The following is a 24,187-nucleotide window of genomic DNA, read 5'->3' as shown; positions in this document are numbered from 1 at the left end:
CAAATTTCTGGTATGGAAATGACATTGGAATGAAAGAAGCTTTTCATTCAGATCACAGCTTTTACTTGTAGAATGAGGCAGCTCCCATACTTTTTAAATTTAAAGACTACACTTTTACTGGATAAATACTGTAGTGATAGCCAAGTATTGGAGTATGTATTTTGTTGCGATTAAATGATTTGTTCAGCTCAGAAAATGACAATTGTCCCAAATGCAAAAGTCAGCTGCTGCAAGCGAGTGCCGGACCGGTACGCGCTGCAGTGTTTACCAACGTAAAACAACTCTGGGGTAAAGAATATGAATTATGCATACTTAACGGTGGAAGCAGAGATAAAAGACGCAGGGGAGGGCGCCAGACAGGAAGAATGTTTGATGCAGTTCATTGAAGAGCGTCTGGAAAGCTCAGTTGGTAGTGCTGGCACGGGCACTGAGAAACTCCATCGAAATCATTTTAAATATTTAATCTCGGTATTTTCCAACGAGTATATCAAATGGGGTACACCGGCACAATTATCAAAGAGATTCAACAACAACAAAAAATCTGTATAGGTTTTTTGTGGTATGAAAGAAATACGCAGCTTATCTATTGGATCTCAGTTTATTGTGCAAGTGTACTCAGATAGTGGTTGGATTTTGTAATCGTAAAGCCATTCTGATGTAAAATAGCTTTGTGTGCTTCACACAATCACATCAGTGAGTCCAGAATTAATTGAGGAAAGAAAAAAAAAAGGGATGGCATCTCTAATATGTCAATTGGTCATTACGAATATTCACAATTGATTCGAGTTGAATTGTCTTGAAGGGATTGCCGCGATGCCGTGGATGCATTTCACCATTACTTTGCAGTCTCCATGACATCGGCGATGGAATAGAGTTGCGACCACGTGATGGCAACTTATCCTGGCGGCGTTTTTCACTGGCGTCGGAAACGTGCTTTGGAAGAACACGGAAACATTGGCGAGAGAAAGAGTCTCCCTATCAATTAAAAATATGTGGCGAAACAATAAATTGTAGTCTGAAAAAAAAATGCACTACACTTAATTCGGTGACAGCTAAATTGAAATTTTAAAAGTGCGGCCCAGGGCGACTTTCACATATTTTCACTCACACGGAAACATTGGCGAGAGAAAGAGTCTCCCTATCAATTAAAAATATGTGGCGAAACAATAAATTGTAGTCTGAAAAAAAAATGCACTACACTTAATTCGGTGACAGCTAAATTGGATTTTTAAAAGTGAGGCCCAGGGCGAGTTTCACATATCTTCACTCGTTAACTTGCTGAGGCAGAGATTTGAATTCGACAGTCTTTTGCGTGCTCGGGGTGTGTCTTCGGTATCCTCTGACCACATAGCCATCGGCGTCACTAGATCGGTGGATGATACGTGAAACTCCATCCATACATGTTTCCGAGAAATACTCCCAACGGCACATATTTCACTGCCTCAGGACGGGTTAACTTGCTGAGGCAGAGATTTGAATTCGACAGTTTTTTGCGTGCTCGGGGTGTGTCTTTGGTATCATCTGACCACATAGCCATCGGCGTCACTGGATCGGTGGATGATACGTAAAACACCATCCATACATGTTTCCGAGAAATACTCCAACGGCACATATTTCACTGCCTCAGGACGAACTTAGACATGCATGAGAGAAGAACGGCAGTTCTCAGTGTGTCCTCCACACATAAACACCCACAGCGTTATCCCATGACGATGCTTGCAAAGCAACGGGGCGGGGGGGAGAACGCTAACGGGCGCCTGAAAGACCTGCGAGATAAATATCGGGCGCCAGGTATGCGCGGCGAGTTCCTCAACAGCCCTCCTGGCACCTGCATTGACGAGCTCCTCCGACACACAAAGAAATACTTCAGTCAAACATGCTTACCACACCCACATCCAAACATGAGGCGCAGGACGAGTGTGCACATGAAATGCTTCCTCTGAAGGCGTGTTTGACCACATTCATGAGAAACGGGCGCGCTGGCCTTGTAGCAATCACCGCTCTTATCAATAAATGGCATTTCCGAGCACGCAGTTCTTTCATAATGTATCATTAAGCTGTGTTTCAGTCCTAGACACTGTATCCCCTTTTGTACTTGTTTATTAAGGGCAATGAGGCCATCATCACCACCGTCATGAATTCAGGTCAAAGACACTGACCATTGACTGACTTTTGAACTGTGAGTTGGGAGTTTATATTTCAGAGACGTTCCAGACATATCGACTTCATGCCATTTACCAGAGCGAGACCTGGATGTACAACCGTGTCCTCAAGCTCAACGTTTTTATGACGTGGACACACCCCAAACACCACCCACACATTCAACATGCGTCAGGGATGGGCGTGTGATTCGAAGTTGTGAAGTGAGGCAAACCTCGGGGCAGAATTGGAAAGTTTTCATGATGTATCGGGCTGAGCTTTTTACCAACCCACCCGAAGACTTCTTGTTCACACAGTGTATTCTTTGAATGCGGACAAAAGGGTACAAAATGGCTACAGTGTCATGTTCAGCGTAGCAGCATGACAGCATAAAACTCAACAATGACATTTAAGAGGCTACAATACTGCAAGCTGGCACCGTCATGCTATGTGTTAAAAGCTGCCACATTTCAAAGAATGATGCAAAAGATCGGTGCCACTCCGGGTTTGGAAGCGACAGGCTTACGCTTACAAAATACGCATACCAAAAGAGGCACTGTACTGGCAGCATGTTGTCAAAATGTGTCAAGATGCTGAACTCGGAAAGGAAGACGGAGAGAGAGAGAGACAGAGAAAACGGTCCTAAAATTTGCATGAGGTGCAAACAAACAGACGATTTGCTCATGCCATTTCTTATACAGCCTCATGCTTGGGTCACAAGATCACCATGACGATACTTATCCATTATCATCAGCCTTTCTTTAGCTACAAGATTTATAATGAATAAACAAGTAACAATATGGATGGATAGATTGAAACATGGCAAGTTTCTTTTCGCAAGCCCAACATTTTGTTTTGACACTGCATAAGGCATTCTGAATTAACCTATTACGTCTTTTCCATTCAACCATTCCTTTTTCGATCATGGAAATGACGATTTTCTGTCGACCAACCGTCTACTCCACCCTAGAGCCGCGTATCGCACCACAACGGCATTCCCAGTGAAAGAGCACAACAAAGGTTGAATATTTTGGTGGCTTCCAAACGAGAATGCCGACGCACGAGCCAGATTACAGCCCACTGTTCTAAACCACTCTAAACTATAGTGCTGCGTTCCTTGTTGTGTACGGGAGTTGCGTGCATGCGTGAGAGATCGTCTCTGATGCTTGTGGGAAAGAAAACTACAAAATGTTTCTCACATCCAAAACGAGTTAGCGGCAAATCTCGGTCTCAGCACTTAAAACAAGCCGGCATGTGTGGCAACAAACACCGGGAGAAGAAGGGGAAAACTCATCCTCCCTCTGGAGCATGGTGGATGCTGGGAACGGCAGAACTGGTGCATCCGCATGGCAACCGGGGGGGGGGAAGAACACCGCGTCCTCACATTATGCAGAAGAAAAGAGGAGAGCGAGTTTGAGGCTGCGTGTGTGTGTGTGTGCAATGCAGATTCAAGTGAGACGAGCTGATGAATGGCTTCATTAAAACAGCATTAGGCGAGGTGAAGTGAATGGTGGGGTGCGGTGCAGTGATTTGCTTACTTTTAACGCATATAAACGCCACAACACATGCATTCTCTCTTTAATAGCTGTACAATCCACTCCTTCCACTCACGTATTCATAAAAGCAAATTTACACTCAGCCTTTAAAAAAAGATGAACAAACAACAATGACACCGTGGAGAAACAAAGCGGTGAAAAGCAGAGGAAGAACCCTAATCTACCGGGTTCAAACTCGAGTGGAAGGAAGACAAATCGACGTTATTCTCTCTCATTTTCCTCCATGCTCCTCGCAAACCCGGAAAAATGGGGGCAATTCTGTAACCGTAGCAACCAAGTGTGCCTACGTGCATAGACAAGCTGCTGATGGAGAGGGAAGGAGAGACCGGGAGGGGAGACGGAGAGTGAAAAGGCTAAACAAGCGCATACACACTCGGGGTTGCACGACTTCAGATTTTTTTTTTTTAATGATTTTGATTTTCCAGGTTTTGCTTCATTCCATCCCTCACTCTCCTCTCTCTCACTTAGTCCAGCCCCTTAATTCCTCTCTTTGTTCTCAGGCCACGCATGAGGGCCGCTCAAATACAACCTGTATTCTCTGGCGTCCTGCGGGAACACGGTCCAGACCTTTCTTACACTTGTTTTCTCTCGCTCCCCTCGGTCGGCCCCTTTCCTATTTATTTACAGCGGTCTGCTCCAGTACTGATTGTTTCACAGAGGATATGAGCGGTCTTTTGTTATCGCCCTCGCTTGTCTTTATATAGACCCATCTGCTCTTAAAGATGCCCTCATCAACTCACACAAACATCCGCAGCCGGTTTTGTGTCAGCCATGTGGTTTGCACATGTGCAGACCGCGGAGACTGGACGGCCGGTTTGAAGCGCAACAGGAGGCCGTGCGTGTGTGTGTGTGAGTCACACGTCACCACCGCTGTCAAACATGACGAGTGGAAAGGAGGCAGACAAGAGTGACAGACAGGGCGAGGGGGAGCAAGGAGGAGTGAGAAAAACAAAAGTGTGTGAGAGGAGGACCAGTGGTTCTTTTCACAATGCTCCGATTGTTCACTGGATGTGGCCCGAGAGAAAGAAAAAGATTGAAATTGAGCATGAGGGAGGAAGGGATCGACAGATTTTCACATTCTTGTGTTTGCTGAGTGGTTGGTGTGCTGTTGCAGTGGCTAAAGGGGTCAAGTCTTTTTTTTTTTTATATGGCCTTGGGTTATTCACACACAAAAAAAAGATTCTTATTTTGCCAATGGAATTTCACAACAAAAAACAGCCACTATTTCTTCCCTCATTTTATTTAATGAAAAAAAAAAAACAAAAAAAAACAAAACAATATGGCTCCACAGAGCTGACTGAATCTAAATCTCTATTGTTTTTGGATTATCATTATTAATTAGTCATCTCATTAAGGCGGTAAAGTAGCATTGTTAAATATTATTTTTTTATTTTATTAATCATTTACTATATTTATTAACTGCACCAAAGTAGAGTTTGTAGACACTTTGTGAAGAGTTCAAAAAGCTTGTAATGAAATGCGCCAAAAGGTTGGCCATACTTTTGGATTAATCGATTAACTGTGAAGTAAACAGATTACGGTGCCCTCCTACTTATGACGAGAGCCTGGACGTCGCGCACAAAATCACAATGTGGTGGATAGTTTTTAAAAAGTGACTTGAACAAAAGGGGAAAAGAAAATTGGAAAGTATACGTAGCCTTTCAACTTATGCTAGGTTTGCTAATTGCAAAGCTAGTAGCTAATTAGCAGAACGTGATATCATTAAACAAATTGGTTACCGCATTTTGCCATAACAGTCCATGACCTGAGGTTCTTATGATGGCTTTAAGAAAACTGGGAAAATTGACACTTACCTTCCATTTAGTGTGACTGGAGTAATGGTGATTGTTACCCGAATTTGTACATACGTCATAGAGAGGGGAAGTAGCTACATAGCATCATGTAGTCATGCCAGGTCAGACAAGTGCATGTAGATGGCGTTTGAGCAGACTCATTTTCTCTGAGTCTGCGAGGAGGAACTCTGACTCACAGTGGCTTACCACTGCACTTTTTTTTCGAGTCAAGGGTCGTAAATGTCAGACTTCCCCATTTTCTGGAACCAAGCATGAACATATAAATGTCTCAACGTATGAGGAAGGTCATCCTGATAAGGGTGATCTTATAAGGTCGTTATATCCGGCGTCCCCACAATGCACACGGGCACGGCTTTTCAGCAGGCTTCTCGAAATCGGCCAATCAAAAGAACGAGGACTTAGAAGAGGAATCTTGACGGGACAACAGCTGACCAAAAAAGACAGAGTTAGCCAAACGCAGGCATGTCATGGAGGCACTTTTTGACTGCCGTCACTCAGCGGTACCGGCGAGGAGCGCCAGAATGAAACTGTGAAACCGAAAATAAACAGATGTCTCCTTTTAACTTGAAGTGATACGCACAACAAAATGATGTCTCGGTGGACATCATGCAAAACAGAAGCACATAAAAATCTACAGTGATTTGTCACTGTCATCGATCCTCATAACTTCAGACGTCAAAGCTGGAATACCTGAAACGGAGGGAAGAATTCCGTCAGCCAACCACTGCAGGCTGAACATCTGTTGCCCAATCAGAGCATGTGGAACATCTGGCACGAATGAACAGCAGTCATCTCGCAGCTAAACTCTGACCTTACCCGCTTGGCTCGGCTGTGTGCATTTTTCTTGCTTGGCGTGTTTATTTCTCTCTCTCTCGTTTCACCCCAGTCCTCCCGATGTATCGCTTCATCTCTCGCCGACATTAATCAGGCAAGCGTGCGTCGCATCTGATATGCCAGATGTTGTCGTTCAACCTGTACCGTTTCGCCGACATAGCGCGGAGTACGGTGTCACCCTGATGGCTGACATTCCTCATTTTATCGCTCATCTTTTGACAGCATGTAGGAGGACAGAGTGCCGGCAGTTAGATTTGATTATAGGCGGCTGTGTTTCAATTCGACGACGCACATGAAAGCATGGTACACCTAAATAGACGCCATGTCGTGAACTGTTACGAGCGTCCCAATGAGGGAGGAATGAGGAAGTAGCAGATTGGTAGAGTGATGCAGAGAATCCATTTTTTTTTTTTTTTTAAAGCCATGCCAAGTTCATTGCTGGCTCAGCACACTGCGCCCGAAACAAAGGCGGGGTGGCTGGTTCCTGTTGTTATTTATTGAAGGAACAGATGAAATGGAGTTATAAATTCAAACAAATAAACATGCTCGGCACTGCTGGTTTTATGCTGCCGAACAAATGCACAGAGCTCAGGTTTAGGTGTGTGTGTGTGTGTGTGTGTGTGTGTGTGTGGACTGTACTGACAGGAAGCTTCCCAGCACAATCAGTGTGTATTCAAGCCCGACTCCATACCCTCAGTTTCACACCGACATCCTTCCCCGCTGATTATTTTAAGCTCCGTCAGCAAATCCTTAATTCAGCCTGAAACGCGCACACACACGCACCTTTTCTCACTCCTGACAAGCATCTACAACCTTGCATACCTCACGCCACACACAGATGCAGATTTCATGAACAAATTGCGTTTTACCTCACTGAAAACTGACAAGATGGAAAAACTGCGACGGGGGTGAAGAGATTCCGAAAATATGTTTCTCCCATTTGCACGTTGATAAGATCTTGTTATCTCCTCATGTGAGTCAATTTAACCACTCCCACCCTCCAAAAATAATCATTTAAAAAAGACGATGTTCAGTTTTGATGTTCATTGTTGTGGTTGTTGTACATCACATGGAGAGTCGTGTCATATATTCGTTTATTTTGTTTTTCCGCATGACAAAATGTTAAGACAGCTCTCTGAAGGATGAAATTAATACACCACTCCAAACAACAAGCACGATAATAAACAGCGTGACATGAATACCTCTCCGACAGTGTCACTCAAACCTCAGCATGATTACCCACGCGCTGGCAGATGAGATGGCCGGCTTTTGTTGATAGACGTGTGACATTGTTTCATTGAACCAACCGGGCTGTTTTCTAAAATGACAGCCAGCTGCTAAATATTTTAACACACGCAGACATAATCCTGAAAAAGTGCTATTAATTAAACAGCTGCCCCATATTCACATTGGGAGAAGGGTCAGCGTTGCAATAACGATCATGCCGTAACCGCTGTTTCTATCACTTCGGCATTATTGCGGATAATGAAGTGCTTTCGAAAGCTATTTCTCTCTCTCTCCACCAACAATACATCAATCAAACACAACTGAAATAACAAGTCCGGGCATCGTCCTTCCTACATGCACGCATACACACAAGCCTGTTTGCAGACAAACCCACTGCTGTGTCAACACCTTTCCTATTGTGAGCCAGTGAAAGCAGCCATTTATCCGAAATCATATGTTTCACTGGTCGCCGGGAAAACATGTGGCTGACTAACGACGTGCGTGTAGGCAGGCAGGGACATTTCAGTTGATGCCCTAAAGCACGCACGCACACACACGTCCCCTTTCAGGTTGAAAGATCATCATATCTGCTGCTGTGAAATTATAACAGATGCCGCTCCCTTTTTTTGGAGGCCATCTGCGTGCTGCTGAGAGCCAAGCGATCAATCAGAGTTATTCAAGCACACCATCAAACCGGGCGGATATACCTATTGCTACGAGTGTCTCCGACAGACCACAAAACACCAAGATCAATACAGTTTATTAATGGCGGTTGTGGGAATTTAGTTCACGGAGGCAGACGCTTATTCACGGCTGTGGGGAACAGCGACGGATGCAGGGCTAAAGTAACCTTGAACCGTTTAAAGTGTGTCAAATATTCGGAAGGGCTTTCACGTGCGCTCTTAAACGCTTCCTGTTCTTTTCTTTTAAATACTACGGCGAGCTAGCTGATGGGTAAACCAGGAGCACTGAATAAAGGCTGGTGGCTGAATGAAGGCAGTCACATACAGACTGTGACTGTGCCAAAACCCAGAGCGCTCCAGAGCTTCTCTGAAAAGCAGAGTCGACCTCTGGATCCAATTCCAAGTAAGAGCTCCGTGCGCTCCTAACGTGAGATGATAAGCCCATTCCTTCACTCCATGTATAACCATTTGCATCTGTGTCGGAACATTCCTACCACGCTCAGTCTCCTAAAGGCTCGCGCTTCTTACCAAGTAATCTTTCAATTTTCTGTTGCTCCGCGCCTGCGTGCGTGTACACATCATTGTTTTTCAGGACACAAGTATTTGAACACCTGGCCATTACTTCTACAGATTGTAAAAATCGAAGAATAATGGGGGGGGGGGGGCTGCGCACCCTTTACAGCTGGCCAAAATTGGGGCTTTTCTGATTAAGTGAGGTATTCCCTGTGTGTGTGTGTGTATGTGTGTGTGTGTGTACACATGTAGTTGCACCATCACGCTGCAGACAGTGCAGAGTCTTATCAAGTTCAGCCATGATGTGGGATTTACATTTATTTACCTTCCACGCTGGAGTGTTAAAAAAATAATAAAAAGATTACTCCTGCTGCCTGATAAGCAGACATAATTTGACCGATTCCAGATTTGGGAAGTGCGACAGACGCATGTTATCACATATCGTTTGATTGCCTCTATTTGCAGCTTACAAGCTAATGACAGACTGTGTAAGTGTCTTTGGGAACAGGCCGGGAACATCGCACCTTCTGAAGACACACAACATCAGCCAAAGCAGTCATGCCTCTGCTTGCCTTCCACTAACAAAGTATAGTTGACTTGAATTTCCATTGTCAGCACTTTTACAGTCACCTAAAGGCAGGTCACATCTCCAACCACTGTGGTACAGTTCCTAAAAAGATGCGTTTGAAAGACTGCATACAGCCTTGTGACTGATTATGATGTTAAATGTGCAATAAATGAGAACCAATCACAATGAGGTGTTGGCATCACATGATCAAACAACAAAAACAGTGGATGGAAGTCATGCTGGCTGCTTTTACATCAACACATGCTCCACAGTTGGTTAAGTGTTCACTTTGATGTCATTGTTACACCCCAATAATCTTTATTCAAGACGAAAGACTTGCTTATTGATAGGCCTCAAAAAACGGAATATATCGGACCCAAAATAGCAGAAAACAGTTCAGTTGCTTTTCAGCTTGCAGCACCATGACTTGCAGCCACTCAAGACAAAAACGGAAGCGCATGTATTTGTTGTGACCACGACACATGGCAATATGGATGAGTCTTTGCTCGTTTGAAAAATATGGCAGATTATGAGAGAGAGGATTCTGTCAATTGAGTTTCCTGTTTGCGAATGTCAAGTCAGGTCAGCGTCATACTGAATTGTTGGAGTTAATTGATGGGTTGCACTAATCGGTTGTCACAATATTTACATTGCTCAACAACTGCAGTACTAACATTTCCTTAAACCTTGCAACAGAAATAAATCTAGTTTCACCATTCCCGACTTAGCCTGTGAAATCTGATGACCTCTCACTCCAAGAATGGGTTAATAATTGTGCTTGTAGTTTGTGTGCCATCTTCATGTTTGTGAAACCTATAGCCCATGGGCCAGAGGTGGACCGTAACCCTTCTCCTCCTATATTTTGTTCTTCTACTTCTTCCTTTCATAACTTTGCTGCTGTGAATTGGGAATTTCTCCATTGCGAGACTAATAAAGGTTTTCTTATCTTATCTTAACAATATTTGATCTGGCCCTGGATGCAAGCCTAAAGACAAATAGATTGACATACTAACTACCCATTTCTATTCCTGCTTTTCATCATTATGGTTTGTGTCTATTACTAACTTTTGCAGGTCACTTTTTGACAAACAAGCATTCACACACACACACCACTATGGATAGTTTAATTTTCAATAACCCTAAAATGCATGTTTTCGACATATCTGGACAAACCCCACACAACAGGGAGAACATGCAAAGTCAACACAGGAGGTCCTAAGAAGAGATTGGAACCCCGGACCGAACTGTGATGCAAATAGGCCCGCCACTATAGCTGCAAATTATTAACAAAACCAAAATAAAAACAAAAAAATCCCATAATAATTAACTGGCTGTGATGGAGAGTGAATCTACACACTATGACATCACGAATGTACAACTATTTAAATCCATCATCAAGGCTAAAGGGCACCACAGTAACTGGCTGCCAGTAAAAAGTTTCTATTATTAAATTAAGTAAATTATGTATTACTACAACAATGGCAGACAAATGCATTTTTACATCATGACAGTGTCAGTGAAGAGGATCTTGGAAAAGGCAGACTTTTTTAATACCGTTTGTGTATTGGACGTCAACAGATGGTGGTGCAGGTGTACCTAATCAAGTGGCCAGTGAGCTCTGCCGCCACCAGTGTGGTCTGACTGCCTGACGACAGAAGCATCCACAAACACAACCAATCGGGCCTTAACTCACTCCAGTGCATCGTATGAAAAAAAAAAAAACCCTGTGGACGTTCAAGAACAATCGCCGTTGAGTTGCAATGCCACACATGCTCGGGCGGTATGCTCAGCAGACTGCAGCACAGACATGCGGGAGACAGTGAGAGAAAACGCCCTGTTCTCTGTCGAAACAGCAAGCCTTCGGCTTGTCGCGCATAGCGGACACGACAAATAACGCCTAAGCTTTCACACCTCAAACAAGCTGTTGGTGGTCAATAACATGGGCGTTTTTCCCTCATTTCTGTCTTTGTTGGCGATTTGCGCTCAGCGTTCGTTCGTATGCGAGCTACCACATGAGCACACGCTGCATCCTAGTAGCTACAACGATTCCACTTTAAAAAAAAGGGATAATATGGTGAGAACTTGGCAATGAATTAACCAACAAACAGGAGATTGGTGGCAGCGAAACATGCGACCAACACGACAGTAAAGACCGTTGCATCATCGCTTGGGAATTCAGAAAAAGCCTTAAAAAAGTTTTACCTTTAACTTGAGTTTCATATTCGGCCACAATCTCCTTGTCCTTTCGGAATTTGGCCGGAGACGTCATGGCTGGAGTTTGAAGAGCAAACCACTTGTCCACGCTGCGAAGTCAATTTGCTCTCAAATGGACAATAAAAATTAGCTTGATGTCGAGACCGGGGGAATATCCACGTTGCGTCTCGGTAAAGGGGAACTGGGTGGAAAAAAAGCGGGGTTCCAGATGAGAAAATGTGGCTCCTCGCTTGGTGAGTCCGCCGGTCCGTATTGTCTCCCTGCGTGCGTTCACTCGGGGCGCATTGTGAGTTTGACGTTGATTCTGCCGCTGCACGATTTTCACGCGCGCCTTCTCTGAACCACCGGTAGCGGTGCAAAGCGTTTCAAGTCAAAAGGGGGATTTATCCCCCCTTTGAATGGGTGATAACTAGTCAGTATGCGCTCCAGAAGCGTCCGCTTGCTTCTTCGATCCCGCCTGAAGTGATCTGCTCACCCCCCCATGAAGAAATGCGATAGAGGAGGAACCGGTGGAGGGGTTGGCTCTTCCTCGACCCCACTGCGCAGGACATAAGGATGCACGCGTGCCTCTTTGAGGCACTTAAAACGCAAATAAATACTTAACTTTCGTCATCTTTTAATTTGTAATGGTTGGTTAAGTGATCATTTAAACGTACTGTTGAATGATAATAGTCCGAAGAAACAATGCAAAGTGGATTTTGTTTTCTTTTTTTTCTCGACTGTCAGTCACCCACGACATCGCATTCTATGTGCATCTACATAGTATTTTTCCATTTGTTACATTCAAACTAAAATCGACAGTTTCTGACAGCTTTCCACAACCGGAAGTAGTCACTAACGTTTCCACGGGACAACTAATATACACATGTATCTTATTTTGTTATTACTTAGGATGAACTTTGATAACGATTTAACTGACAACTGTAGTGCATAAAGCGTCAACAAATCCGCAGTCACTATTTTACATTTCCGGTCAGGGAAAAACTTTTCACTCTGACACGAAGCCAGCCCCGCCTAATTTTATAGGACACGAGCGACGGTTTATTACAACTGCGATTGGCTCTGACAGTCCAAATGACGTGAAATTAAACCAACCAGCCTCGGAGACAACTGAAAACGATCCCAGACCAGGTGGACATATATCCAATTAAACTTGGGTTTGGTGATATTCCTGACCAATCGTGTGTGTCACTGTGGCGTACGTCCAATCAGATCCAACCCTGGGTTCTTTTCAAAGATTGTTTCAGGAAGTGGTTTAAAATACCAGGAAGTTGTAAACAAAACTGACGGCTATTCGGTTAGCTTACATCTACAGCTGCATGGACGCGGAACTGTTCGTTTAAACAATTGTTTTACTCGCCGTTTCTCGGTGTATTTTCGATATTTAGCCGACCGGCCTCTTCGTGAAACGTGAAGATACCGATTCCCCCGCGAGTTTGTAGTGTATCAGGAACGCTAACATTAGCTGCGTTTGCTAGACGAGAGAGGCTCACCGTCGCCTCTAAATTGAATGTGAAAGGCACTCCCGTCATCCGTAAACGCAAAGAAATTGGATAACGTCACTGTGAATTCTTCTTTCTGCTGCAATTGCACTATCAAGGCGGCGTGAAACGCCGACGCCAGAGCTCGCAACATCAAAGCAGGACGACCATGTCGACGTCCAACGCCAATTTCAAAAACAAGTGTGTCGCCCAGGTGAATTGCATCTTTTGTGACAGCGTGCTTTGTACGAGAGGCATGAAAGCCGTGCTTCTTGCAGACACCGAGGTTCAGCTGTTTTCGACTGATATACCTCCAAATCGGTAAGTGCTAGTGGAGTTAGCACTGCTGCTAGCTTTTATTTACATATGGTGTTGTTGCTAAGACGTTACTTCCATGACAGTGATTTCCACTGCAAGAATGAGTGTGATTGATAAAGTGTTGTCTGAAGTGTTTTCTGCGTGCCCGACCTCTCAACCATGTTTTGTCTACCCGAAACGCACAGAACTGTTGACTTTGTGGCCAGCTGCTACTCGACTGAAAGCTGCAAGTGCAAATTGAGAGATATTGCATGTCTCAAGTGGTAGGTAAAGCGATTTGTGCATTGATTCATTCATTTTCCGAACCGCATTATCCTCACACGAGTCGCATCATACAGCATTTATTTAAATGATAGCGTAGTAGTATACAACAGAGAAAGCAAGTACTAAATTTGATGAGTTTTATTTCAAAATAAAAACATTTGATACCCACTTCATGAGGGAGTTTTCTGGTCTGACATGTAGTTTGCAGTGCCGTATAATCACATTGCATCACACTGAGAGGTGTTTGTAATGTTTTGTCCCTCTCAAGAATTTATACGGTAATCAAAATAATAGCGCAACGCAGCAGTTCTACACAAGTAATTACATATTATAATGCTGCGCAATTAATCGAACTTCAAAAAATATCTATATAGACATATAGATATAGATATCTATATCTATATCGATATAGATATAGATATCTATATAGATATATCTATATCTATATAGATATAGATATATATAAATCGTATTCATTTTACAATGTCAAATATAAGAGTGGGCATACTTGATTTAAAAGTTTGCACTTGAGATCTATTCAAATTGTTTAATTAAATGCATTTATATTCAAAACAACATTTCTGTGGTGTATAGCAAGTAAACACCAATGCATTTGGTGTATACACAGAAACCATACTTGAATTTATACATCTGCACTCTATTTATATTTTAATCTTAACAAATTTTCTAAATGTTGTACGGTTCAAAAGAAACTTAAGTAATTACAGTGTTACACAGATTTTATTTTTATTTTAAATGTGTTCTTGTTTTGTAACCCAAAAAGAAATGATCCATTTAATCCTCTTGATTCCATAATCAAAGAGCCCGAATTGAAAGAGCCATTTATTGAATTCGATCTGATAGGGTTGTGAAACTCTTTGTATCATTGACAGTTATTTTTCAACTATGACATTATAATTGCAACGTTGTGATGTTAAATGACAATGCACGTGGTGTTTACTTTTCTGTGCCATTCCGCTGTTGTTGTCACGTCCAGGTCGAAAACAAACATCTGTTGTTCCACAGCCGATCGCGGAGTTAGCACTTTTCAGTTGTGTTCATTGTAAAGTGCCGACTCATGTCTCTGCTTTGTTTTCCGCCACAGTGGTAACGTAGTTGGCTATCATGTTGTGGCCCCCTGTAAGCCCTGCCTGCTCTCCTGTAATAACGGACACTTCTGGATGTTCAACAGTGACGCCGTTTCCACTCTCAACAGATTGGATGCAACAGGTCTGTTTCAACAGTGCAACTGGAATAGAACGCCTCGATGGAAGTTGTGATATCCTCATTGTGTTAAAGGACGTTTACTTTTTTTTTTCGGTGTGCAGGTGTCTTACTAATATGCCAGACAAGGTTTTGTCAAAAGTTCGAGTGAAAAGATTAATGGCTATTTACTACTTTTTTGTTTTGGAAAAAAAGAAGCTTCTCTCTGATTGGAGGAAATACAGTATGTTTTGCATATGTGCATCAACCCATCTCCCCCCCTCCATCCCCCCTCCCACAATTGCCTTTTTCACCATGACACCACACATACTTCCGGGTGGCAAAAGACTGAGCCTTTTCCAGTGCAATCACTGGTAAACGGTGTCATGGGCTTTTGATAGTGACAAGTCAAGCCAACCTTTTCAACATATTTGTGATAAAATGCCTTCCCCAAGCCCGATGATAACAGTTTTGGTTCCAAGTCTGTCCCTTGAGGTGTTTTTGCATTCTGCACTATGATATACTCTGGCTTTATCCTCCAAACCTTGGAGGGTGCATGTGGAACACAACCACACAGTCAAAAATTCTTTGCATTTTTTTTTCTCCCTTCAGTAACAATATGTCGAGTCATCGTTCTCATAATATCAATATCACAAGCTCGGTGTGATGCAACTTGATATATATTTTTTTGTGTTAGTGTTTGGATACAATGAAGTCACAGTAAAGAATAAATTCCTCAACATGATCTATACTTTTTTTTGTGCATTTTAGAGTATAGCCGACTTGTACTGCTTTACTTTAGCAGTTGAGTCAGTACTTTTGCGAGAGTATATTTTACACAAGTATCTGTAGTTCTACTTCAGCACAAAGTACTTTTGCTACAGCTGTGGATCAGAAGTTGCCCGCCCTCGGAAACTGGTTTGTAAAAGGTGCCAACTCCTCCCTGTGCGCAGGTCTTAATCTGCTCCTGTGGGGAGATCTGCCCGAACTAGATGACAGTGAAAACGAGGAACCAGAAAGCCCATCAGAGGAGGAGTGTATCAGGTAAAAATGGACACGGGAGACTCGGAGACGCTTTGCAGCAGCTGACAGCGTCGAGGTGGAACTGGATGAGTGGGAGAGATGGGGGACCTTAGAGTGTCATTTAACTCTGAATCACATCAGACTAAAAGGTGCTGCTTTGTTTCGGCTCAAATGAGGCCAAGGTACTCTTGAAGTCACGCCAAATCAGCATGTCACGGCAGGTGCTTTGCCCTTGGACAGCTGGTGGAACACCTGCTCTGACACACACGAGGATTAGTCAGGCCAGAGGGGTGGCACACTCCAAAGGTTGACTCCCTGGAAAACAGCACAGTGGTTGTGCTTGAGTCAATATAAAAATCGCACTCCACCTTTTTTGAAAAAAATGTCATTGAACTTGAACTGCTAATCGCCTCTAATGAGTACAGTTCCACTTGCATCCTGCGGGTGGCAGTAATAAGCAACACGACGTGAAATGCAAAATGGAGTCAGCCGCAAAAAGTCAAGGACTCGAAATTCAATATTCGTTTACTCTTAAAACCTTGGCCTTGCCTTTCATATCACCTCCACTCAGAAAATATATGTTGTTACTCAGCTGTTGTCCCCCTTTAAGCACATGCTCATGCTACGTAAATTGCAATCATCACCAGCCTCTCCGCTCTAGCGAAAGGTACGCTCTTATAAACAATTTCAACTGCTCATCAAATTTTATACCATGCTTACATTAAGCCTGGCCTTCTGTTATGATTACATCAAATCAAGTATAATGAAAATCAACAGTCAAGTGTGGCACTGCGACTGAACCAGTGTGTGTCTTTGAATGGGGGAGGGTGGGTGGGTGGGGGGGTTTGCACAGTCAATTTAAAGGTCAAATGATACACGGGCTACACAAAGTGATCTTGTAGAGTGTGTGAAACATCGATATGTTGAAGCATATGTGCCCCAAATATTACTGGATGTGTGATGCTGTGACATTGACTGAACTATTTATTTAGCACATTTGAGAGAGGCCTGAGATTTGCTCTTTGTTTTGTTTTTGTAATGTAGCACTTCGAGAGTGGACAATTTCTAAAAAACTAAAATATTGAACTGTGGCTTTCCGTCGTGATACTGTGGAGTCTTAATGGTCAAATGCCAGGAAGCTGGATTTAGGAACAAGGGTTCTCGTAGGAAATATTGAGGAAAACAATCTATTCCAATGTCAAACTGCCACCATCTTAAGAACTTTGACTTTACAGGATTTGTTTTATGTAACATTTGAACATTTGTAATGTGTAAAAAGTTGACATTGTAATATTAATATATTAAACCAGTAAAACGCTCTTTATGAAAAAAAAAAATTATAAAGTCGGTGTGCCTCATGTATCTTATTTTAACAACACACATGTAGAAAGAATTGATCACCAAAGAAATGTGAATGTGTTGAAATATTAAAACGCTCTACCATTGACAGGTGATGTAGCAGCCAGCCAATCTTTAGCTAGACTCAAGTAATCCCCCCCCCCCCCCCCATTTCTGAATCATACCATTGCAGTGTTTTGTTTTGATGTTTCTGTATTCTATTGGGCATAATCTGATTTCATCATGGGTATACCTGGGTGAACCCTTTGGGCTCAGTGGATCTATGCTCAGCATATTATGCTGTAGTTTCACCTGTGTCAGACATTTTTCGACATTGGACTCCCATTTATGGCGTCCTCTTTGAGACAATTCTAAGATGCTAAAGTTGGCATCCTTTGTGTCCTCTGTTTGCAGAAAAACAAGATTATTGCTATGCAGTTGTGCGTCTTTGTTTGCGCGTGTGCAATGGGGCAAGGCAAGCTCATCCTTATGACTGACAGTCCGCATAACAAATATTATCAATGTAGTCACCCACTTGAATTATTTGTCCGCGGGCCAAATACTTAAAACCACATGCTTCCTTTTTGTTTACAGTCTTTTTTTACAAATTAATTGGTTTGTTATGTGCATTTAATGTATTTTATATTTCATTTGTGAATATTTTTTTTCCAGGGGTTTCTCACCCTGGGGGTGGGGCGGGGGGTATAATTTTACCACAAGAAGGTATCACTTATAGCTTCCTCTGGCTTGGACAATGGTCACATGATGGTTAAAAAAAAATGTTTATGAAGTGAATTAACTTTAATTACTTGCCCTGCTGAAAATGTATATTTTGGAATTGCACTGAAACTGCGTTGGTAATTTGGAAAATTGATTGTTGTTTTGTATCCTTGTTGAATTAATAATAAACGTTTTTATTTAACAAAAATACTATTGGATTGTAATGTGTATTTTATGAATTTAAAGTTATGGAAAGATATCACTCCCTGGTACCAATACCAAAAAAGTTTCACAGAAGTTCGATTTTTTTTTTAACTCCATCTGCGTGGTATAAAATAGTAGACTAAAAAAAAATTGTGGTGCCCTCATTAAAAAAAAAATAAGGTAAAGGGAATGTTGGCAGTGCAAATGTGTCCCGAGGTCTTTCGGTTTGCCACCGGTGCCTTGAGGACTCTGATGGTTTGCTCAATGCTCTGCCCCCCTCTTGTGGATGAAACATAAATTACATACACAAGAGGCATTGGAACTTGGGACGTGTATTGGTCGAGCTTGACCACCTCTGCAGGGGAATTGTTTTTATGCAATAAAATTTCCGACCTACAAACAGGATGGAACATAACGGAGTGGCATTTCCTCACTTTACAAAAAACAAAAACTACTACAGACTATTGTTCTATATATAGAAAACTAGTCTGCAATGTTTTTTTTCGTCAAAGTTGTTTTGTTTCGTCATAATTTGGCCAAACGAGGTTCTGATTTATTAGTAGGATTTACAGGTTAAGATTCAAAAATTTACCTCCTTTAAGAGTGACGTCACATTCAGATTGTGCATTAATCAGAACTGTTTTTTGAAACCGGATGGAATGCAAAATTGGAGACACAATTTACATGAAGAAAGTAAAAATATTTTATTGATCCATTATTATATTCAGAGAGACTTTAAATCCAACCAATGACCGTTTATTATGTCATTATTTAAAAGGACATCTGAGACAAAATTACGACTGCAACAAAAACGAACGAAAAAGAACCCACTAAGCAGCGGTGCAATACGTCGATTGTGATCGATGTTAGCTCGCGGGCGTGAGGTGTGTAGAGGGAAAAAAAACACAACCTAAAACATTTGTGTGTCTGTCTGCGTGTTATTATTTTTGATATGTTTTTGTTAGATGCTGGAGCCACTACCTCAAGACCTCAAGTGCTAAGCTACTCTTATCCTATGCTTTTCCTTTGCTCTGACTGTCTCTATAATAAGCCGCTCTCGCACAACTCTAATTGCCCCACGGGGATAAAATAAAGTTTTCTGAAATCTGAAAATTAGTGCACACTGCACCCTTAGCATTCTGTGAGTCTCACTTTCACAAAAAGTATTTTAAAAAAAGCAGGTTGCCTTTAACCGACGGAAATACGTCACCTGCATCACCGGAAGTTGTTAGCGGTCAGCAGTCTGGAATTGTAGTTTGCAATTAGAGCTATGGCGCTATATCTTTTACTGTTATTATTGTTCCCATTCAGAGTTTGTTTCATGTACACTTCACTGAGGACACTGGCAAAGAATGGGAATCTGGAGTGCAGGGAGAAGCATTTTTAGACGGCATACGTGAGCTACGATCGTTTAATCGCTACAAAAGTACGTCGGATGCCTCCGCGTCAGGTCTCTACTAAGGTAGGCAGTCATTTGCTTTTAACAAACTTTGGTGTCTACTTTTCTATTTCGTTCATCTTAGGGCCCGTTATGTCTGTTGTTCATCAGGGAATGCGTGTGTAAGTACGTGCGTATATATACACGCGCTCGTGCGGTAACGGGTCGATCGCGGCAGGTTGGTTGATCGAAAAGTAGATCTTTGGTCAAAAAAAGTTGGGCACCCCTGCTTTAGAGGCGTTTTGTTGAAATGCAGAAAGGCCATAATCTTTGATAAAGTATTTACATAATAACCATTTTATTTACATTGAGTGTCTTTTCGCGAGGGCAGGAAAGGCACTAATAACTAGGACTGCCTGAGATATGGAAACTTCCAAACTGTTTCAACAAAAATAAATAAATGGTGAAAACTCTGACGCTAGATGGCGCAGTGGTACCATGAATATAAACAAGTAGAGGCCTTGCAGGAGTAGAAGGGCTTCCAGATTACAAACCTACGTGTAAAAATAATAAAATCGCTTTTTTAAAAACCGTACATACAACAACTGCCACGTCACAACATTTAAATGAGTGTTATATATTTATTGTTTGTGTTTGGTACGTTCCAAAAGTATTTGTTTGTGTTTTTTTTAATATTTTACAAAAACATCTTGTTTATTTAAAGGCCATGTAAGTGTCATGGTACTTTTGTACTACGTTTTTTGTCATTATTCACATTAAACGTGTAATTCTGAACTACTTCCTTATAGGCAGATAGTATAGATGGACATCAAATTGGAGGTCACCTTGACCATCATAGAGAAGAGAATATTTCATAGAAGAAACACAAGGAGGTTCATAAAACTAGGCAGTCTGTCATGGCCATCTCCTGATAATAGACCTAAAAGGGCTAATGTCTGCCATTGCCTGATTATGCATATTAATGACACCTCAAGAATTCATCACAAAAATCTTTTTACAATGGGTGAGGAGGGCAAATGGTAATAAATGACTGGATTTATTCCCTTTAGGGACACACTTCATCAGGGAGACATGTTTTAAATAATGTATCCAAATGATTTTCATGCGCAATATGAATACTTTGGATGAAATGCGAGTAAGTAGAGTGTCGTCCAAACCGAATCGTGCAGGTGTTGCAGGGTGCCGGTTCCGTGCCTACTCGTCCATATGCAGCACTCCAGTGTGAGACCAGCTGCATTGGGCTTTTGTTGCTCAAGTGTTCAAGATCACACAAAAGAAAACTTCAAACAAGCCTCTTTTTTTCCTTCTTTTTTTTTATTGTGTTCTGTTCTTGTGGGCAAGCTGATTACAGCAAGGGATAAAAGTTGTTCCTATACAGTAAACTAATGTGGAGAATCAGAGAGCTCTAATTAAGTCATGGGGGAGCCAGAGGGAGCCGACATGGATGTGTTCCCCAAAGCCCAGACCGACGGATGAGGGAGGAGGGGATTGGTTCAGTGGGAACTTCACAGGCCAACAGTAGTCGGCATCAAAGGTAGTTGTTGTCAGCTGAAGGTCCAGTCGAGGTATGAACTGTTGCATGCATGCCGTCCTCCATTTTAAAGCCCCAATACGTTACTCCAAATGCAAACACTGCTGTGTGTATCAACAAGCGCCTACACCCGCTTTGCAAAATACTGCTTTCACGTTAAACCAGCAGACCGTTTAAATGAATGTCAATTAAAAAAAAATTATGTCATTGTAATGCAGCGACCATTTTCTCCATCTAACATTGATACAGTCTGCTATAGCTTAATTATTAGACATGTAAATGAGAGTGATTCAGCAAGTGTTGGGAAAAGAAAAAGCTCAGATGAAAGATTCTAATCATAAATTTCTTTATTAAGTAACGCACACGCAGGCGCATGCACATCCGATATTATTTAGAAGAGCTGTGCTCCGCTTGTAGCCACCTGCAAATTACAATTTAGCACTCAAATTAAGGTTATGCGTTTCAGGCCATTCTTTGCATGTGCGTTTGCAAGGTTGCAAGTGTGTGTGTGTGTGTGTGTGTGTGTGTGTGTGTGTGTGTGTGTGTGTGTGTGTGTGTGTGTGCGCGCGCGTGCGTGCGCACATGCGTGCAGTGGGAGGGGTCGAGCAAGTGTGGTAGAAAATCTCTAATCCGGGTGCTGTCAGGCCCAAACCCGGCTTGATGTCCTATTGATGTGGAACAGAACAAAACATTGTGGGCCCCTTGCTAAGCTCTTGCTCCCTCTCTCGCTCTCTCTTTTTCTATCTCTCTCTCTCTCTCTCTCTCTCTCTCTCACACACACACACACACACACACACACATACACCAACGCGGCCCCTCTGTGAAGCCCCCGGCCCGGGCCCCCTGCTCTCTAAATGGGAGGGGCATTCCTCAGCCCATCCACACTCTTGCACATTCACAACAACAACTGACTCACACTGAAATCTTAACTCTTTGAGCAGCGTGTTGCTGAGTCCATTCATTTCCATGATGCAACGCAAGGCCTGTCCACATTTAAAAGCGCATCCCTTTGGGTATGTTGATCCAAACGGACGTACATTCATTTTCTGGTGATTTATTGCAAACATAACCGTGATGCGAGGCTACGCTTAACAGAAGCCAGACGCGGCATTGTACTTTGGCGGTAATAAAAGTGTGTATCTGTGGCGACAACTAAGTTATTATTTCCCCGCTGTTTGGACTGCTCCCTTACCCGCAGCATCTCTGTTTACTATTAAGGCTTGAAAGAAAGAGAAGACGGTGAGCAGAGACACAGGAAGTGAGAGGCATGTTTGTTTGGGGGTGAAATAGGAATTATAAAACATCTTGCGCTGTTTTCGGATACATTTGACTTCTTACGTATGTGGCGTTGTTCACCGGTGACCCAGCAGATGGAGACGTGGCTAGCGAGCAGTCATGGAGCAGGGCCCTGATTTGACCCAAGCTGGCCCCTCAGTGTGAAGCGGTGGACTTCCTGTCTGATCCACTGGAGCTGAAATAAATCTGCGGTCCTGAGTGCTTGGGTTTTAGCTCCGAGGTGGCGGCCTCAAGGTTTCACCCGGGACCTCGTCCAAACACTTAAAATAACTGCCGTGCTATAGGAAAGCAATACGCCCACGCTATGGAAAACATCCTTACCTGTGTCTCCACACCCAGTCTTGCTCACAGGGTCAGACTGTGCCCCCCCCGGCCCCTCCTCCTAGCCCCCTCCCCTTCACCTTCCTCAGTAACTAAACTCACCCCTTGGTTTCCTCTGTTGAATCACGCTGATCTTTATTCCACCGCGCCGCTGGGCGGCCGTCCAAGCGAGGCCTGAGCGGGCCTAAACAAAATGTTTTTTATTGACGGGCGAAAGCAGCCGGGCCGACAGCGGCGATTGGCTGTAATTGGTCGGCGAGTCAGCCGCGTGTTTGAACTACCCCATGTAAAGTGGCAGCCTTTAAAATGTGCGCACACATTCAACGCCCACCCCTGTTTCTCCCCTCCGCTCGCCTTAAGAGAAGCCAGATGGGCCACAGGGAAGCAATCACCCCTCTATTTGTCTTGGTACCGGTCGGGCCAGTGAAGTGTTCTCAGGCCCTGTGCTGCCTGTTGTCTCCGTCGCTCACGGCAGCTTCTGGACAAATGGTGACTCGATGAGATGGGGAAACAGAACCGGCTCGGATGACACTCTGTGGAATGCAGACCTCCAACATTTGGATCATCACCAAATTGTACACCTTCATAGATACAGTACATACGTACCCTCTACCTGAGATTGTTTGTCGAGATGTGCCTTGCGATTGGCTGGCGACTAGTCCAGACCCGTGACCACAACACTGGTCAAACTAGTCTCAACATGGCATTCTGAGGAATTTTGTGTTTATGGAATAGGACGTCAGCAGCAAAATCCCCCCATTTTTATCCATCTCAGTGGGCAGCCATTTTGACACTTGTTGCCGCTTGCTCAGAGCTCAGGTATTGACCAATCACGGCTCACCTGTTTTTTTTTTTTTTCCCTTTGGTCATGTGATGTTCACAGCCGAGCTGTGATATTTGGAGCTCGATGTTCTAGAAATCCAAAATCTGTTTATTATGTTTGTTATTTACAAACGTATTTAAAATAACATATTTTCTCATGTTGGTTTTGTAGATTTTTCTGAAAATCCCAAATCTAATTCAAATGCCAATGCACATAATGCACCTTGTTGTCAGTGATTGCTGTATTATGAACATACGAATGAATATGAACTAGTGAATGCTAAAAAAAAAAAAAAACAGACAAAAGAAAAATGTTGCTTGATCATTGAGTAAAATCCAGACGAAATCTTCCGTGCATGAATGAATCTCAAGTTTGGAAGCCGGACATATTTACATTAACTTGACAACTAACCCTGAACATGGAACAGACATTACCTTTAATTTATAAGCTAACATGTCACACAATTTCAAACACAAAATGGACTATTTTCTTCATTTCATGATTGTATCGGTTCTATCCAGCAAACCATGCGAGTGAGCTGCTATTGCGCCACCTAATGGCACAAACCAAAAGGAACAACTTTTTTTTTTTCTTGTGCTCTGAGTTTTGGTGGTTTTGACATGTTTACAAAGTTCTCTGGGGTCACATCAATAACGTTGCCGCTCCCCCCCTCAGAAAGCGTCTACGCCAATCAACCAGAGGAGGGAGTATTTGGTCC

At 42.9% G+C, this 24,187-nt stretch overlaps 2 protein-coding genes across 3 annotated transcripts in view; one reads left to right on the top strand and one right to left on the bottom strand.

Annotated features, from left to right (window-relative positions):
• Positions 1-12,029, bottom strand: part of srgap2 (SLIT-ROBO Rho GTPase activating protein 2) — a 57,017-nt gene extending 44,988 nt beyond the window's left edge. For both annotated transcript variants that reach the window (XM_019880516.1, XM_019880517.1), the window contains exon 1: positions 11,537-12,029. In XM_019880516.1, coding sequence (XP_019736075.1) covers positions 11,537-11,603 — 67 coding nt within the window. In that variant the 5' untranslated portion in view covers positions 11,604-12,029. The remainder of the gene's footprint in view (positions 1-11,536) is intronic.
• A 215-nt stretch (positions 12,030-12,244) lies between these two features.
• LOC109522196 (protein FAM72A) lies at positions 12,245-18,108 on the top strand. Its single transcript, XM_019880527.1, has 4 exons — positions 12,245-13,350; positions 13,533-13,610; positions 14,717-14,841; positions 15,768-18,108. The coding sequence occupies exons 1-4, from the start codon at positions 13,199-13,201 to the stop codon at positions 15,860-15,862; spliced, it is 450 nt and encodes a 149-aa protein (XP_019736086.1). The 5' UTR covers positions 12,245-13,198; the 3' UTR covers positions 15,863-18,108.
• The last annotated feature ends 6,079 nt before the right edge of the window (positions 18,109-24,187 follow it).

Source organism: Hippocampus comes, unplaced genomic scaffold (assembly GCF_001891065.2).
Source record: "Hippocampus comes isolate QL1 unplaced genomic scaffold, H_comes_QL1_v1.1 scaffold68, whole genome shotgun sequence".
NCBI classification, from domain to species: Eukaryota; Metazoa; Chordata; class Actinopteri; order Syngnathiformes; family Syngnathidae; genus Hippocampus; species Hippocampus comes.
Note: the sequence above shows the minus strand (reverse complement) of the source record. Positions and strands in the feature narration are given on the sequence as shown.